The sequence below is a fragment of the Gadus macrocephalus genome, chromosome 9 (genome assembly GCF_031168955.1).
Source record: "Gadus macrocephalus chromosome 9, ASM3116895v1".
NCBI lineage: Eukaryota > Metazoa > Chordata > Actinopteri > Gadiformes > Gadidae > Gadus > Gadus macrocephalus.
Window position 1 is genome coordinate 13918928 of NC_082390.1, and position 16855 is coordinate 13935782.

At 46.5% G+C, this 16855-nt stretch overlaps 1 protein-coding gene across 1 annotated transcript in view; it reads right to left on the minus strand.

Annotated features, from left to right (window-relative positions):
• The window catches only part of hydin (HYDIN axonemal central pair apparatus protein), a 77558-nt gene that overhangs the window by 57206 nt on the left and 3497 nt on the right, over positions 1–16855 (minus strand). The window contains exons 4-12 of the mRNA XM_060061589.1: positions 15047–15166; positions 14633–14767; positions 13729–13928; positions 13012–13136; positions 3373–3574; positions 2629–2809; positions 1396–1495; positions 456–574; positions 90–313 (exon numbers count right to left, since the gene is read on the minus strand). Of these exons, the coding sequence (XP_059917572.1) occupies positions 90–313; positions 456–574; positions 1396–1495; positions 2629–2809; positions 3373–3574; positions 13012–13136; positions 13729–13928; positions 14633–14767; positions 15047–15166 (1406 nt within the window). The remainder of the gene's footprint in view (positions 1–89; positions 314–455; positions 575–1395; positions 1496–2628; positions 2810–3372; positions 3575–13011; positions 13137–13728; positions 13929–14632; positions 14768–15046; positions 15167–16855) is intronic.

Consider the following 16855-nt stretch of genomic DNA (forward strand, 5'->3'; position numbering starts at 1 on the left):
TATTAAGCAGTACCACTGGACCGGACTGCATAATCAACAACCATTTGTCTCCTCTTCTCCCGGAGGGGGAGGGACAGGAAGTAGCTCACCTGAAGGTCAAGCTCAGGGGCTGAGGCTGTCCTTCGACCCTGAGCATCAGGTCCTCGCAGAAGGCTCCAAGGGTGCGGCTGGAGAAGCTGACCTGCAGCACCTGGCTGGCCCCCGGCGCGAGAACCCCCTCCTCAGGGCTGATGGAGAAGCAGCTCCCGAAGGTGGTGTCTGGGCAGCACAGCTTGAAGGGGGCATCGATCAGCCCTTTGTTTGACACCAACACCTGTACCACAGGTGTTTTTATATGGAATGAATGATACATGATTTTGTGAGGGGCGGTGCGATACGCCACAGCAGACTCATACCGGCCGCCCTGCATCATGCTCAGCATGTTCTTCCACTTGCTGATAGCGCCTCTATCTCACCTCATAGTGGTCCATGTCCCCGATGACCACGTTCTCCATGTCCATCACGTTGTAGCTGAAGCGCAGCTTGGGCCCCATGCCCTCTCCTCGGATGGTCAGGGGTAAGCGGGATCTTTGGCCTGAGCGGGCGTGCCGACAGGAAGAGAGGACGTTTACACAATTGCCCGCGGGATTCAATAAAAAGATAAAAGTGGGGCCACGGAAAGAGGCTCAACATAACACAATAGAAGAGAGGAATAGGGCGCAGAATGGCGCTGGCTTTTGGTTACCACAGCTGTGGGGGACATGAATGGGATAAAGGACATGGAAATGAATGGAAATAGGTTCTCCGGCTCAGGGGACACACTCCGAGGCCCCATGCAAATGGCTTCTACCTGCCGCGGTCAGGGGCGATTTCTCTGTGCCCTGAGGTTGATTTGTGTGCTTAATATGAAAATGTGGGCTGGTTCCAGAGTACTGCGGATCAGTGGGCAGCAAATGGATCAGCCATGAACGAGGAGCTGTTCACATGCTGTACTAATTCACGCATTGATTAAAATACATACAAATATAAATAAATACAACAAGCCTTTGATGCATGTACACATGTATGCGTTGGAGGTGTATATTGTTGCTCTGTAATTCTGGGACTGTACTAGGTCTACTGGAATACTGTCCAGCTACAATGATTATCAAGAAGCATACATTTCAGTACTAATCAAAGTTTGCTATATGCAAGCCGACCTATAATAACCATGAGGGTGCTTTTGTATACACTATCGAGTGCTTCAGATTTGGCCTTTCTCTTTAATGATAACCATGAATGACGGGTTAGAAAAGCTGTACTGATAGACTTTAGCCTAACTGAACACAGAACAGCAGTTGTGATAGACTATAGTCTAATTGAACCCAGAACAGCTGTAGTTATCGACTATAGCCTGTGTTCTGTGTTCAAACTCACCTGTCACGTCACAGTAAAGCGTGTGATGGTGGACTGTAGCCTCCAGAGGCTTGAAGACGATGGTGAACTGAACCGTCGTGTTGGGATAGATCTCTCCCTCCTGGACCACACACACAATGGAATGGACAGGGTTAACCAGACAGACAGAGACACGGCAGACAGATTGACTGACCGATGGATCATGGGCCACAGACCCATAGAAGGAGAAACATATGTACATTTCTGTGTGAGGAGCACCAGGAATAGAGTCCAACAGAATAGAGGCAGGGAGCCATAGAAAGAAGGAGACAAACCAACAAAAGAAAAGAAAAGAAGGATAGAGAAAAAAATAAAAAAAATAATAATAAAATATATATATATATATATATAGATATCAACAGAAAAGCCTGCATACATACACCAAGGTATGTATCTGAGCAAGCATTTGATCAGGAGATTATTATTTTTTTCATCTCTGCATGTCCCTCTCGCTCTCCCTCTCTGCTGTCCGTGTACACCCCTCCTGTCCGCAGAGCGCACACTTGCCATTTCAATGGAGTTGAATGGCATGAGTGGTCGGGATTTATCACCTGGAAACACACCAAGGCCCCAGAGACAGCCGTGCTGAGTTAGACGAATAGAGTGGCAGTATCCCCTACCTTATCGTGACCTGATACTATGGGAGCCACTGTTGAGGAACACAGAGTTTCTACTAACCCCATGCACTGACACACACGCAAACGCACACATGTAAACACTCACGAGAAAGAGATAGTAATCTTGGATCCAGGAGTCCCACTATGTTATAGCCAAACTTCTGGTAGGAGGCGTAGACGTATTCTACCAAAGAAAACTCGATTGCACTTGGATGAAGCTTCCAGAAGGGATTTTAATGAGGGTATTTCTACAGTGGCCAGTCTACAAGGGTTGATTTGAAACCTTTACAGACACTTTCTTTTGGAGTTTACTAGTGCTGGCCAAGTTTCTGCTCGCCAATTACGCGCTTACAGATCCCCGCCAGCAGCGTGATTGGTCGAAACTATTATCAATGGCATGAAAGTGAAACATCCGCCCGCCCTGTTCAACCAGATTGGAGCTTGTCTGCCATCAAACTTTAGAATAGATATTGATCTGATTTGTGTGACTAGAGGGGAAGAGACCCGACACACTGATTTCCTTGAAAACACACAGGCACACACACACACACACACACAAACACAAACTCAAACACACACCTAATCCCAACACACTCACCACAGGTTCGATGGCTATGCAGCCTGGTGAAGAGGTGGCGAGGGGGTCCTTGGCGGCGGGGCGGTCCCGGTACGAGCGGGACAGTATGGGCAGACGGTGGATCTCCACTGGGTTGGACTCACACTCCAACAGGAAGCGCTGCATCTCCATCTCTTCCTGTTGCCACAGCTCGGAGCACTCTCTGACATGGTTTCAGCATAGCGCCAAAGGAGAAATGGTCAGCGGAAGGGGTGACCATGGAAGGAGAACTCAATTGAATGTTTCTTTAAATATGTTTGTAACCCGCTCCGAATTCAACCCATTCACAAATGAGCCTCTTTTCATGGGCCTGATCCATCCAGAAGCACACCAGCTCCCTGGGAGCAGACAGGGTCAGGGGCTTTGGGCACGGGCCCCTTGTCACTCAGTGCCTTGGATGTTGGCTCTTCATTGTGAAGCACATTTCATCAAACGTTGTGCTTGGTTTTCCCCCACTAATTGGGAATGTGAGCTGGGTTAAGGCCGTTCTGATGCCACTTTTTAATGCATGCTAGTTTAATTCACCTGAAGAAGAAATTCACTATTTTCCTTTCAATGGGCTGACATAACAAGTTTGTGTTTGTGCATTATTGTTCCCGTGCACAAGTGGTGTTGTAGAGTGTGTGTGCCTCCTGTGCATGTGCCATCGTGGGCGTGCTTGCCTTTATGTTTGTGCGTGTGTATTTGTGTATGTGTGTATGTGTGTGTGTGTCTCTGTGCGTTTACCTCATGGTGTCCACGTCCTCGTCGTGCTGGCTGGGCCAACTCTTCCAGCAGAAGCGCAGAGGGGCATTGCCCGGGTTAGCCAGGGAGACGGTGCGCACACTGCACAGGGAGATGAAGGTGTTCTCCAGCACCACCGAGTCAGGCTTCAGACACACGTCCAACTCCTCTGACACGCCGTGCAGGCCGATGGAGACCTCCTCACCTGGCAGGGGACAAGAGACGAAAGCATGGTGGTGGAAGAATTCAAATGGCTTTCTTTCGGCGCCACTCTCCACAGTTTGGTTGCAAGTTGCCAACTAGTTGTGAGAAGGGTGTTTCAATGTGTAAAGCTAACCTAAGCAGGTCCTTTAAAGAGTCTGATCATGTGGATATATCTAACGCTCATAGTTGCTGTTTGCGGTTTTGTGAATCCATATGGACAGCGGGTGCGCCTTAGTTTTAGACGCATAGTGAGTTTTCTGTATTGTATTGGAGGACTGCATGGATTGGCTTCATTAATGCAGTGAAAAAATGTGCAAATGTGGATCCCATTTGCAGGCTGACACACGCTGAAAATTATCATGTTTGGAAATCATCATGGAAATCCCACCCCATCATGGAAACCTAATAATACATAGTGAGTCTCCACAGGAAAAGGTATAACACACACATGTGCAAACATGCATCCAATGATTGCCATGGTCTTAAGTATGCATCAAATTGGCCTCTTAACCAGCAAACAGGAGAAGCCAATCGCGGTGCACGTGGGATTGGCAAAGCAGAGCAACAACAGGAAAAAGCCAGCGATAAAAAGAAATATAATGCAAATAGGTTTCTTTAAGGCAGACGGAGTGGAATGGCTTTATGTAAATTCAGAGCAGGGGTTTGGTTAGATTTAAATCAGAAGGTGTGGGGTGAACGTGCGTGGCCCAATCACACACACCGCATGTGTCAGGGCTTCTACTCTCCCCCTCCAGCGGTTCCCAACCGATGGGGAGCTACACCTGGCAGGGCTGAAAATAACAACACGCGTTCCCCAGCAAAGTAATCTCCCAAATGCCGGGCTGCAACAGCACACACACACACACACACACACAAAGACGCACACGCGCACACTCACACATACACACACCCTAACAAGCTGCTTTCTGGGACTTGGTCCAGAAGGAATGTCTGAGAAAATATTGAACTTCAACCTGAAGTTTGATTCGTTTTTTCAAGCCAAGCACTGTCAGGATTTTCTGTAGCGATGGGCAGGTTTTCAATTGAGGAGATTACGCTCCCTCAAAGAACCACGTGAAGCTTTAGTTATTGCCCATATTTATCGTCCACAAAAAGATCTGATCAACGTGTGTGTGTGTATGTATACCTCTCTCTCTCTCTCTCTCTCTCTCTCTCTCTCTCTCTCTCTCTCTCTCTCTCTCTCTCTCTCTCTCTCTCGCTCTCTCTCTCGCTCTCTCTCTCGCTCTCTCTCTCTCACATTCACATTTAATTAATCAGACATTCAGTCTAGACATTGGCAGCGATTTGAATATGTGTTATCTATGATGGAGCTTGGTCTGGCAATAGCCGGCTAGTACAGAAGCCCATTTCCATCAACCATTATTCCTGTGTTCTAATGGTACATTGTTTAGCTAATTGTGTTAAAAAGCTAACTGATGATTAGAAAACCCTTCTGCAATTATGCTGTCACAGCTGAAAACTGTTGAATCAAACCGTTCAAACCTTTTGAACGGTAGTGTATATACACACATATATACATATTGATATATATATATAATATATATATACATATGTATATATATGTATCTGTATAATTATTTATGTATATATAAATATATATACAGATACAATATATACATATATATAGTATATACTGCACATACACATATATATATACATATATAAACATATATATACAGACACACATATATATACCCGTATAAATACAAACAATGTAAACATAAATATACCCCTACACACACACATGCACACATGTATAATGAGAATAGAGAGTTTTTCGGACTTCTATGTAAGAAGGTTAGTTCAAATAAAATGCATTTTTTTCTTCTCCTCAAGGGGGCCCCAGTGAGCAACCATTTCATTCCAGACAAAGAGATCTTCAGGTTAAAATCCATCTAGAGAGAGTCAACCACAAGGAGGGACGGAGAGGGAGAGAAATGAAAGAAGGTCAGAGGCAAACACAAACTCAGCGGCCCAGTAGAAAGAGTGCGCTGGAGCGCCTGCAGAGGAGCCAGAGAGCTGATGGCCATCGGGCCAGGTTGGGAAAGCAGAGCGCTGGCCTGGTGGCAGACCGGCATGGCCGGCAAAGCAGGGGGCTTTCTTATGCTGCACCTAATCTGAACATCACAGCACATTTCTGATAAAACACTTGTGATACTGTTGTGTAGTTTCAAGTGTTAATAAAAAATAAAAATAAATCTATGTTGAATGAACTGGGAAATGAAATGGGAAAAAACAAGGGGATGGCCACTGCTCACTTTTGTACTGATTGATGAGGAAAAGACGATAAAGGATGGACATCCTACAGAAAACCTGCAGGGTACGTTTTGAGTTTTGATTAGTAAAGAAGTCAAACTCCTTTATGACCGATTCTCTCTGTTGGATGTGACTGAGGTAATCATTGTGGACCAGGTAGGGAAATAGATTAATCTGGACAATTTTATCATTGGCCAAGCTCTGATCAAATTGACGCGAAGAGATACACAATTAATCCCATTGTTTTTCTGCATGCCTTACCACCCCCCATTTTCTCTGTGAAAGCATAAAACACTTCAGTAAATAATAAAAAAAGAGCAACTCTCGCTGTTTCAATCAATTACTCCACATTCCTCTCTCTCTCCCTCCCTCAGTAATATTACACAAAGTGCATCATTTTTCACATGGCTGAGCAAAGTATCATATAATGCCTCTTCACAGCCAAGGTGACAAACTAAATACGACACCCCTATCTCAACATTGCCCCTTCCTCCAATCAAGACTGGGCACATTTTTAAAGTGAGCGTGGAAGGGCGGATACAGGATTGGCTCGTCACCATCCTGACACCCAAAGAAATCCCACCCCAGGTGGATTATGGAGTTTCTCCAGCATCAGCAGAAGACATGTAGGTTATGGCGGCTGACTCTTAGGGGCTGGGGCTGTAGCTGCCCAGGGACTGAGCAAAGCAGAACCGTAGCCAGCAGGCAGAGCTGAAGGATACATGAGAGTGACTGAGCCCAGGGATAGGTGTTAAATTAAAAATGATAATCCCCAAGGAACTTTAAGTGGTGTAGTGAAGTTTCCCTACCACATATGCACATCACGCACGGACTCACGCACACATATACACACACAAATAAACGCATGCACATCACACACACACTCAAATGCAGGCCTGCACATCAAAACACATACACACACACACACACACACACACACACAGATGCACGCACATCACACAAACACACACACACACACACAAACACACAAACAGAAACACACACACACAGACACACACAAACAAACACACACATGGGTGTGCAATATACAAGAGAGCAACACACATACTCACCCATTCACACACACAAGCACTCATTTGCGCTCTGAAACATACTCTCTCTCACACAAACACAGATACACACACATACACACACACACACACATTTGGGTATGCAAACACGAACCACAAACACACACAAACACATGCATGTAAGCACTCACACAGTGCTTGCATGGAAAGACACAGACACACATGCCTATCCTCTTCTACTAACTTTATAAAAGCTTAATGCAGTGGGTTCTGTCTCCATCGGCTGATCGCAATGTTTACGCAGTTCCACCGCACATGGGTAAGCATACATGCAGCAACATGAGCATAAACACACACAACACTGACATAGAATAATTGCATTAATCCACTCTCTGTATGAGTGAAATCATACTTTAATATGCTGCTTTATGAATTGATATATTCCACAACCAAAAAACATACAGAAGACAAACACGGACAATACCAGGAGAGTCTCGGTTTGCTTCATGGGATCTCACAAATGATGTATGTTAAAATTAAATGATCAACCAAAAGGGCTATTTCAATCCAACATCTTCCAAACAACATGAGCAGGCAATCATTTACATTATGTTCTCAAGATCCCCTTAATTGCCACTGTAATATTCCAGCGACGTTACTGCACATTGGAATGGTTTTCTTTCTGCTCTCCCACAACATACTTATCATTTTGATGTCAAGCACTTCTAAGCTATAGTTAGTATACCACATGGTACAGCTGCCTATAATGATCTTGTAAAATAATAAATAAAGGTTATGTTTTTTCGGACTTCTAGAACAGCACAATTAGCATGTGAGACAACTTTGATGTAGAACATCAACTCGATAATGAGTCAATAATGAGAAAGTGGGTTTTGACTCTGTGAGAAGTTTCTGTTGACCCAACATTCATTTGTAAAGAAAAAGTACTAGTAACTTTTTTTAACACGTTTTTAAGCTAGCTATGCATATGATATAATTACTGCAGTTTCATAATTATGAATGACAACATTATTATTACAACATTATTATTATATATATTATTATCCTCTCCTGGAACCGTCACCTTATCGTGGTGGAGAGGTTTGCGTGTCCCTGTGAACCTGAGAGCTGTGTTGTCTGGAGCCTTGTGCTCCTGGTAGGGTCTCTCATGGCAGAGTGGTCTCAGGTGAGGGGCCAGACTAAGAATGGTTCACAAAACTCCAATGAAGAACAAAAAAAGAGGAGATGTGACCCGGCCCGGAGGAAGCCCGGGGCCCCCGTCTGGAGCCAGGCCCAGACGGAGGGCTCGATGGCGAGCGCCTGGTGGCCGGGTTTGCCACGGAGCCCGGTCGGGCACAGCCCGAACAAACTACGTGGCACCCCCCCTCTCTTCATCCCATGGGCCCACCACCTGTGGGAAGACCCGTTGGGGTCGGGTGCGCAGCCACATGGGTGGCAGCGAAGGTCAGGGGTCTCGACGGACCAGACCCGGGCGGCAGAAGCTGGCTCTGGGGACGTGGAACGTCACCTCGCTGTGGGGAAAGGAACCGGAGCTTGTGAGGGAGGTGGAGCGCTATCAGTTAGATCTGGTGGGGCTTACCTCCACGCACAGTCTCAGCTCTGGTACCGTACTCCTGGATAAGGGTTGGACTCTATTCTTCTCCGGAGTTGCCAAGGGCGTGAGGCGCCGGGCGGGTGTGGGGATACTCATAAATCCCCGGCTGAGCGCCGCGGTGTTGGAGTTTACCCCGGTAGACGAGAGGGTCGCCTCCCTGCGCCTAAGGGTTGTAGGGGGGAAAACTCTGACTGTTGTTTGTGCGTATGCACCAAACAGCAGCTCAGAGTACTCTGCCTTCTTGGAGACCCTGAATGGAGTCCTGTATGGGGCTCCAGTAGGGGACTCCGTAGTTCTGCTGGGAGACTTCAACGCCCACGTGGGCAACGATGGAGACACCTGGAGAGGCGTGGTGGGGAGGAACGGCCTCCCTGATCTAAACCCGAGCGGTCGTTTGTTATTGGACTTCTGTGCTAGTCATGGATTATCCATAACAAACACCATGTTCGAACATAAGGGTGCTCATAAGTGTACCTGGTACCAGAGTACCCTAGGCCGAAGATCGATGATCGATTTCGTGATCGTGTCATCTGATCTGAGGCCGCATGTTTTGGACACTCGGGTAAAGAGAGGGGCGGAACTGTCAACCGACCACCATCTGGTTGTGAGTTGGATCAGGGAATGGGGGAAATTTCCGGATAGACCTGGTAAGCCCAAACGAGTAGTGCGGGTGAACTGGGAACGTCTGGAGGAGGCCCCCGTCCTAGGTATCTTCAACTCACACCTCCGGCGGAGCTTTTCTGGCATTCCTGTGGAGGTTGGGGGCATTGAGCCGGAGTGGGCGGTGTTCAAAGCCTCCATTGCTGAAGCTGCGGTGGCTAGCTGTGGCCTCAGGGTCTTAGGCTCCTCAAGGGGCGGTAACCCTCGGACACCGTGGTGGACACCGGTGGTCAGGGAAGCCGTCCGACTGAAGAAGGAGGCCTTCCGGGATATGATATCCTGGAGGACTCCTGACTCGGTTGCAGGGTACCGACAGGCTCGAAGGGCTGCAGCGGCTGCCGTGTCGGAGGCTAAGCAGCGGGTGTGGGAGAAGTTCGGAGAGGCCATGGAGAAGGACTTTCGGTCGGCACCAAAGTGTTTCTGGAAGACTATCCGGCACCTCAGGAGGGGGAAACGGGGAACCATCCAAGCTGTGTACAGTAAGGATGGGACTCTGTTGACCTCAACTGAGGAGGTCGTCGGACGTTGGAAGGAACACTTTGAGGAACTCCTGAATCCGAATAACACGCCCTCTATGTTGGAGGCAGAGCTCGAGGTTGATGGTGTGTCGTCGTCAATTTCCCTGGTGGAGGTCACTGAGGTAGTCAAACATCTCCGCAGTGGCAAAGCCCCAGGGATTGATGAGATCCAGCCAGAAATGCTAAAGGCTCTGGGTGTTGAGGGGCTGTCATGGTTGACACGCCTATTCAACATCGCGTGGGAGTCGGGTACAGTGCCAAAGGAGTGGCAAACCGGGGTGGTGGTTCCCCTGTTCAAAAAGGGGGACCAGAGAGTGTGTGCCAATTACCGGGGTATCACACTTCTCAGCCTCCCTGGTAAAGTCTACTCCAAGGTGCTGGAAAGGAGGGTTCGGCCGATCGTCGAACCTCAGATTGAAGAGGAACAATGCGGTTTTCGCCCCGGACGTGGAACTACGGACCAGCTCTTCACTCTCGCAAGGATCCTGGAGGGGGCCTGGGAGTATGCCCATCCGGTCTACATGTGTTTTGTGGATCTGGAGAAGGCGTATGACCGGGTCCCCCGGGAGAAACTGTGGGAGGTGCTGCGGGAGTATGGGGTAAGGGGGTCTATCCTCAGGGCCATCCAATCTTTGTACTCCCAAAGCGAGAGCTGTGTTCGTGTTCTCGGCAGCCAGTCAGTTTCGTTCTCAGTGGGTGCTGGTCTCCGCCAGGGCTGCGCCTTGTCACCAATCCTGTTTGTGATATACATGGACAGGATATCGAGGCGTAGTCGTGGTGGGGAGGGGTTGCAGTTCGGTGGTCTGAGGATCTCGTCACTGCTTTTTGCAGATGATGTGGTCCTCATTGGATCATCGGCCTGTGACCTTCAGCACTCACTGGATCGGCTGGCGGCCGAGTGTGAAGCGGCTGGGATGAGGATCAGCACCGCTAAATCTGAGGCCATGACTCTTAGCAGGAAACCGGTGGATTGCTTACTCCGGGTAGGAAATGAGTCCTTAGCCCAAGTGAAGGAGTTCAAGTACCTCGGGGTCTTGTTCGCGAGTGAGGGTACTATGGAGCGTGAGATTGGCCGGAGAATCGGAGCAGCGGGGGCGGTATTGCGTTCGCTTTACCGCACCGTTGTAACGAAAAGAGAGCTGAGCCGCAAGGCAAAGCTCTCGATCTACCGGTCGATCTTCGTTCCTATCCTCACCTATGGTCATGAGGGCTGGGTGATGACCGAAAGGACGAGATCGCGGGTACAAGCGGCCGAGATGAGTTTTCTCAGAAGGGTGGCTGGCGTCTCCCTTAGGGATAGGGTGAGAAGCTCAGCCATCCGTGAGGAACTCGGATTAGAGCCGCTGCTCCTTTACTTAGAAAGGAGTCAGCTGAGGTGGTTCGGGCATCTGGTAAGGATGCCCACTGGGCGCCTTCCTTGGGAGGTGTTTCAGGCACGTCCAGTGGGGAGGAGACCTCGGGGAAGACCCAGGACTAGGTGGAGAGATTATATCTCAACACTGGCCTGGGAACGCCTCGGGATCCCCCCGTCAGAGCTGGTCAATGTGGCCCGGGAAAGGGAAGTCTGGGGCCCCCTGCTTGAGCTGCTCCCCCCGCGACCCGACCCCGGATAAGCGGATGACGATGAGGATGATGATGATGAGGAACATTATTATTATCATAATTATAATTAGAAATGTGTCTGTCTAATGAGTGTCGTCTTTTTTGGTTCATCAAATAGGTTTTGTTCATCTGAGAAATGTTTATTTTGCGTTACGTTTGTCATTAAAACCTATCAGATGGTGTTGACCTTAGTTATCTTTTAAAACAAGTCAGGGAGTGATATTTTCTAACTTAATTGATCCTTTGAGATACAAGGTTTATTAATTTTCTCACTGGTACTCAAGAACCTCATCTTTTTGCCTTTGATGTGCAGACAGCCTGGTTAATTACCAGAGCAACTAAGGACACACAAAGTTATTCCTGCAAGTTAGGGAAACTACCAAGAGTATCTGACAAGTCAGTTTTACACAATAATAATGACACATACATTTTGAATTCCCTATAAATTCCGTTGGGACTTCTTCTCCCTTTATATGGTATTATTGAACATTATTTAGAACATTTGATACATATCCACATTAATAATATAATAGTGGCGTTTTTGTCAATGAATCCAATACATTAGACATTCAGTTAGAAGAATCCTTTGGCCTTAACCAAGCCGGGATGGTTTGGCCTCAATCCCACACAACACACACACACACACACACACACACACACACACACACACACACACACACACACACACACACACACACACACACACACACACACACACACACACACACACACACATTTTGTAGATATATCAGGTGGTATAGTGGTATCTCATTTGTAATATACCCAATACCAGGCAATCTGAGAAGCAATCAAAGCATTCGATAAAGGAAATGTGTATGTATATCTATAAATAAAGAGAAGTCGAAGCATCACAACACCGAAAGGCTGTGAAAAGAGAGAAAGGTGGAGAGTGCGGATAATGGCCCTGACAGAGAGAGGGACAGAGAGAGAGAGGGAGCGACAGAGACAGGGACAGAATGACAAACAGACAGGAATAGAGACAGAGAGACAAAGACAATGGACAGTAACTACTGCACCACTCTGCCTAGCTGGCCGCCTCAGAGCCACCGCAGCCCAGGGACTCAGCACATCCTCTCACTACCCTGGCTTATCTCTCCCCAACACGATAGTCGTCCACATTCACAAGAAGTCAAATGCAGAGGACAAGCCCACTGCAACCTTCAATATCAATATGCTACCCTGCTATCGAACACGTGTTCGCCACTGTGTGCACACACACACACGGCAGTAGCTTCCCCCTTGTGTGTGTGTGTCTGTCTGTCTGTCTGTCTGTCTGTCTGTCTGTCTGTCTGTCTGTCTGTCTGTCTGTCTGTCTGTCTGTCTGTCTGTCTGTCTGTCTGTGTGTATGCGTGTGTGTGTAAGTAAAAGTAAAATAAGGTTTATATTAATACATGTGTGGGCCTTTATGCAGATCAACAATCATGATATGACAGATAATAAGACATAATATATGTCTTTATATCTCTCTCTAAATATAAATATAGGGAGGGAAGGCCCAGGCTCGGACAGGCTCACAAGTATGGTAGAGCAGCACGTCCTCTCTGTGGTATACCTATATATCTATATCTATCTATAGGTAGGGAAGGCCCAGGCTGGGACAGGCTCACCAGTATGGTAGTGCAGCAGCAGGTCCTCTCTGTGGTATACCTATATATCTATATCTATATCTCTATCTATCTATAGGTAGGGAAGGCCCAGGCTGGGACAGGCTCACCAGTATGGTAGTGCAGCAGCAGGTCCTCTCTGTGGTTTCCCGTGGTGCTGGGGGAGAAGTCGACAGTCACCAGCACGCTCTCCCCGGGACCCAGAGTCCCAACAGACGGCTCCACTGAGAAGGGGCTTTGAGAGAAGAGAACAGTACAATAGGACGGCGTACAGACATCTGGGAATAGCATGATCAACCTCCGAATAGGGGTTACTCAGGGTCACGTCCAATATTCTGTTGGGCTACGCCACGTTTGATGCAAGACAAACGTGATTTTTGCAAGCTACCTACACTATAAGGTATTATTTATGGATCTATTGTCGTCGTAGAAGTCCTCTAATAGTATCACAAGTCCAATGTTGGATTAAGAAACAAGGTCTGAACCAAATGAGCTCCATTCTGGTTGAACAGGGAAATGGTTGAACAGTTCACTCTCTTTAGCTTACCGTATATATTTTTTTAGCAGTCATGGGGCTGGTAGTGGGGTCCGTTAGCATTCAATTGGCTATTGAAGGTGAACATAAACTTGGGAATAGTAGGCAGAGAAAAAAGTGTGTGCAAAAGTATCTCCGTCAAGATACAGGAAACAAGGAGTAACTCTGCTACTTTCAGTTATTGGTTTCTCTCTATTCTGTTGGATATATTTATCCTTTTATATAGTGGCACGATCTCGATGAATGCTGCTTAACTCTTTTCTTGTGATTACATAAAACGAGGCCTGGTTACCTGTGTGTGTGCAGGTGGAACTTGGCCTCAGCGTTTCCTATGTTGCGGACCAGCTGGGTCTTTTGTGTGGAGCCCTTCACGAGGCAGACGGGCATCTGCAGTTCATCCCGGAAGTCCAGGATGGCCCGGGGCCCGATGGCCCGAACGGGGACCTCAAACGTCTCTCTGTCTGTCACAAACACCAGCTTGAGGTGGTAGTCCTGAAGATCGATATAGATAAACATAAACAGAAACACAAAACTGTCATGATTTTAAGCCTTATGTCGAGCCGGGTAACAATATTTCATGAAATATTTACGCTGTAATTGCAATGTGTCATCATTATACATACATACACAAATATATATGTATACATATCTATATATATATAAATACACATAGGCCTATACACATAGATAAACAAATATATATATATATATATATATATACGGGTATATATATATATATATATATATAAGGGATGTTCGTATCACAAACCAGGAAGGAATAAAGAACATTAGTGCCCAAAACAACATAGACGGAACTTCGATTAGAAAGTTCCTTGTTAGGGAACAAATGAGACACAGGTGAGTGACTAGCAGGCTGGAGATGGTAACCCTGCAACACCTTCTCTTTATGCCCAAAGCGCTGTTGCCAATCCAGGGAGGTTAGGGGTCCCCACCCTTGTGGAGGTTGGTGCAGAGGGGACTCCCTTTGAGGCTGAAATGAATTCAACTTTGACCCAACATGGAGTAACGGGCCAACCAACACATTTGCAGTACAGTCCAAAAGGCTGATTAGACAATTTAAACGTGCTGTGCTCAAGACCACCAGCCTAGCAATGTGGTCTCCGACAGTCTCAAGTGAATGCACCTTCAAGTGCTCAGAGAGAGAATGCCGCGGCTGTGGTATATTTAGCCTGTACCTTGTTCTCTTGTGGTGTGAAGCGAACGCTGAAGGCAGTAGTCATCCCTGGGGCCACCTTGGAGCAGCCCTCTTCTGGGCTGACCACAGAGAAACACTGGGAGGCCTCCATCAGCAGCTTCACGTGGCGTGACACCTAAACAGCACAAAGACACACATGAGCATTGACAATTTGTGATGGCTGTGTGATTGTATTACGCGGTCCAGAACTCCACCTTGGGGGGGGACGACACACGCACGCACGCACGCACACACACACACACACACACACACACACACACACACACACACACACACACACACACACACACACACACACACACACACACACACACACACACACACACACACACACACACACACACACACACACACACACACACACACACACACACACACACACAAAAGCCAATGCCTTGTCAATGTTGCGGAGGAGTAGGGGCAGCTTGTAGGTCTGCGTTGGGGCAAAGTTCTGGAAGACCACTTCAGATGGGTATGGCTGGAAAAGAGCCCGCTCCAAGTCCACCGAGGATAACTACAGGAACACAGAAACATATCGGCACTTCACCTTTCCAGCCGACGATCAATGCATAAAGGCTACGTTTTAAACACAACTTTTCTTGAAGGTTACCACCAGCAAGGCTGGTGGATCAGTCTAACAGCCTACCTAGTGGACTGTAGCAACTGGTAGGTTTATCTGTCATCATACATCTAGGCGGGAGCTCCGTAGGGGGGTGGTGGAGTGTGTTGCTATGGAGGGGTGTGTGTGGGCTCTGGCACATTGAGTGGTAAAATATGCAGTTCATGTTTACAACTTTAAAGTCGTGAACAACTTTAAAGATACATAACTGGTAAAAGGGAGTGCATTGTTTATAATCTAGGGCAGCCTTTCCCTAACCACGGGTCACAACACAAAATTGGGACCCCTTATTTATTGGGTCGCCATTTGGCAAAGTCAAATACACATACTCTGTGTATTAATTTCTATTTTCTACATACAACCCATCCATTAATCCTGTTAATTACTAGCAATACTATTGCCTATGATCAAGTTAGGTTTCACTACCATGTAATATATTTGGATTTCTATATTATGATTGCCTAAAAATTATAAAAGCATATGTAGACGTAGATAAACTGGAGGATACAAACAGTTGGCGGACAATCTCTTTTTGCATGACAGCTGCCATTGCCAGTGAAGACACAGCCGATTTTTGATAATTTTCATCCATTTCCTTCATAGAACAAGATAATGCTTTTGTTTTGAAGGTGTTTTGAACCCAATTTATTTATTTTTTTCTGAACATTAAACTTCAACTTCAACATTGTATTTTATCAATATTTTTTTAAATAAGACCATCATTTAGAAAAATACTTTGTGTTAGAGTCTGAGTGGAAGCTAGGGTGAGGTATTTTATTTGAAAAAGGCCTTGCGGCCTATAGGACATGCTTGTATTTTGTAGTGTGTCCTATAGAATTTATTTTTATTTTAGATTAAGAGTCTAGTCTTTGATGGAGTGTGTATTATATGTAAATTGTTTTGGCCAGCATTAGACTTTAGCATGTGGATGCAGTATGTTGAATGGACATGTTGGGGAGCCTGTGTCTATTATTCCTATGATCTTTTTCTCAAATGTATCTACTTTACTTTTAGGGTTTTTTGACAGCCCATCAGGGTTTGTCCCGTTGGGCCCCAGAGTACCCGGTGAGGATGAGAGGGGAGTTGACTGCATCAAGTCAAAGACCTTGTTTTTCAGTTTATATTCAGATTCTTCTACATATGATAATAAGTTGCTATTAAATCCATTCGGAGAGGAGCTGATTTGCTATGTATGTTCTCAATTCTTTAATACATTTTGATTCTAGTGATTTCCCTTTGTCACCGGCTAAGACGTCTTTGGGGGTGCCAAACATTACTCTATGTAGGACAAACCCTGATATCTAGTCTTAAACATTTACCGGGGAAGGGCAATTATATATATTTTACATCAGTGTTGATTTTCGGAGAGAGGAAGACAGCCTGTCGAAATCTAACAAAAACGATAACAAAAACTGACATTGAGAATCTCCAGGGAGTTCAGTTTCTGGAGATGAAAGTTGTCATGCATGTGCTCCTTCAAGTGTGCAAATGGCAGCAAGGATGGCAATTTCTGATCTTCATACTACTTTCTACAGTGGGAGCTTGAAAGGACTGTGCTGTGCCGCCTGCTCTGGCTTAAATAAA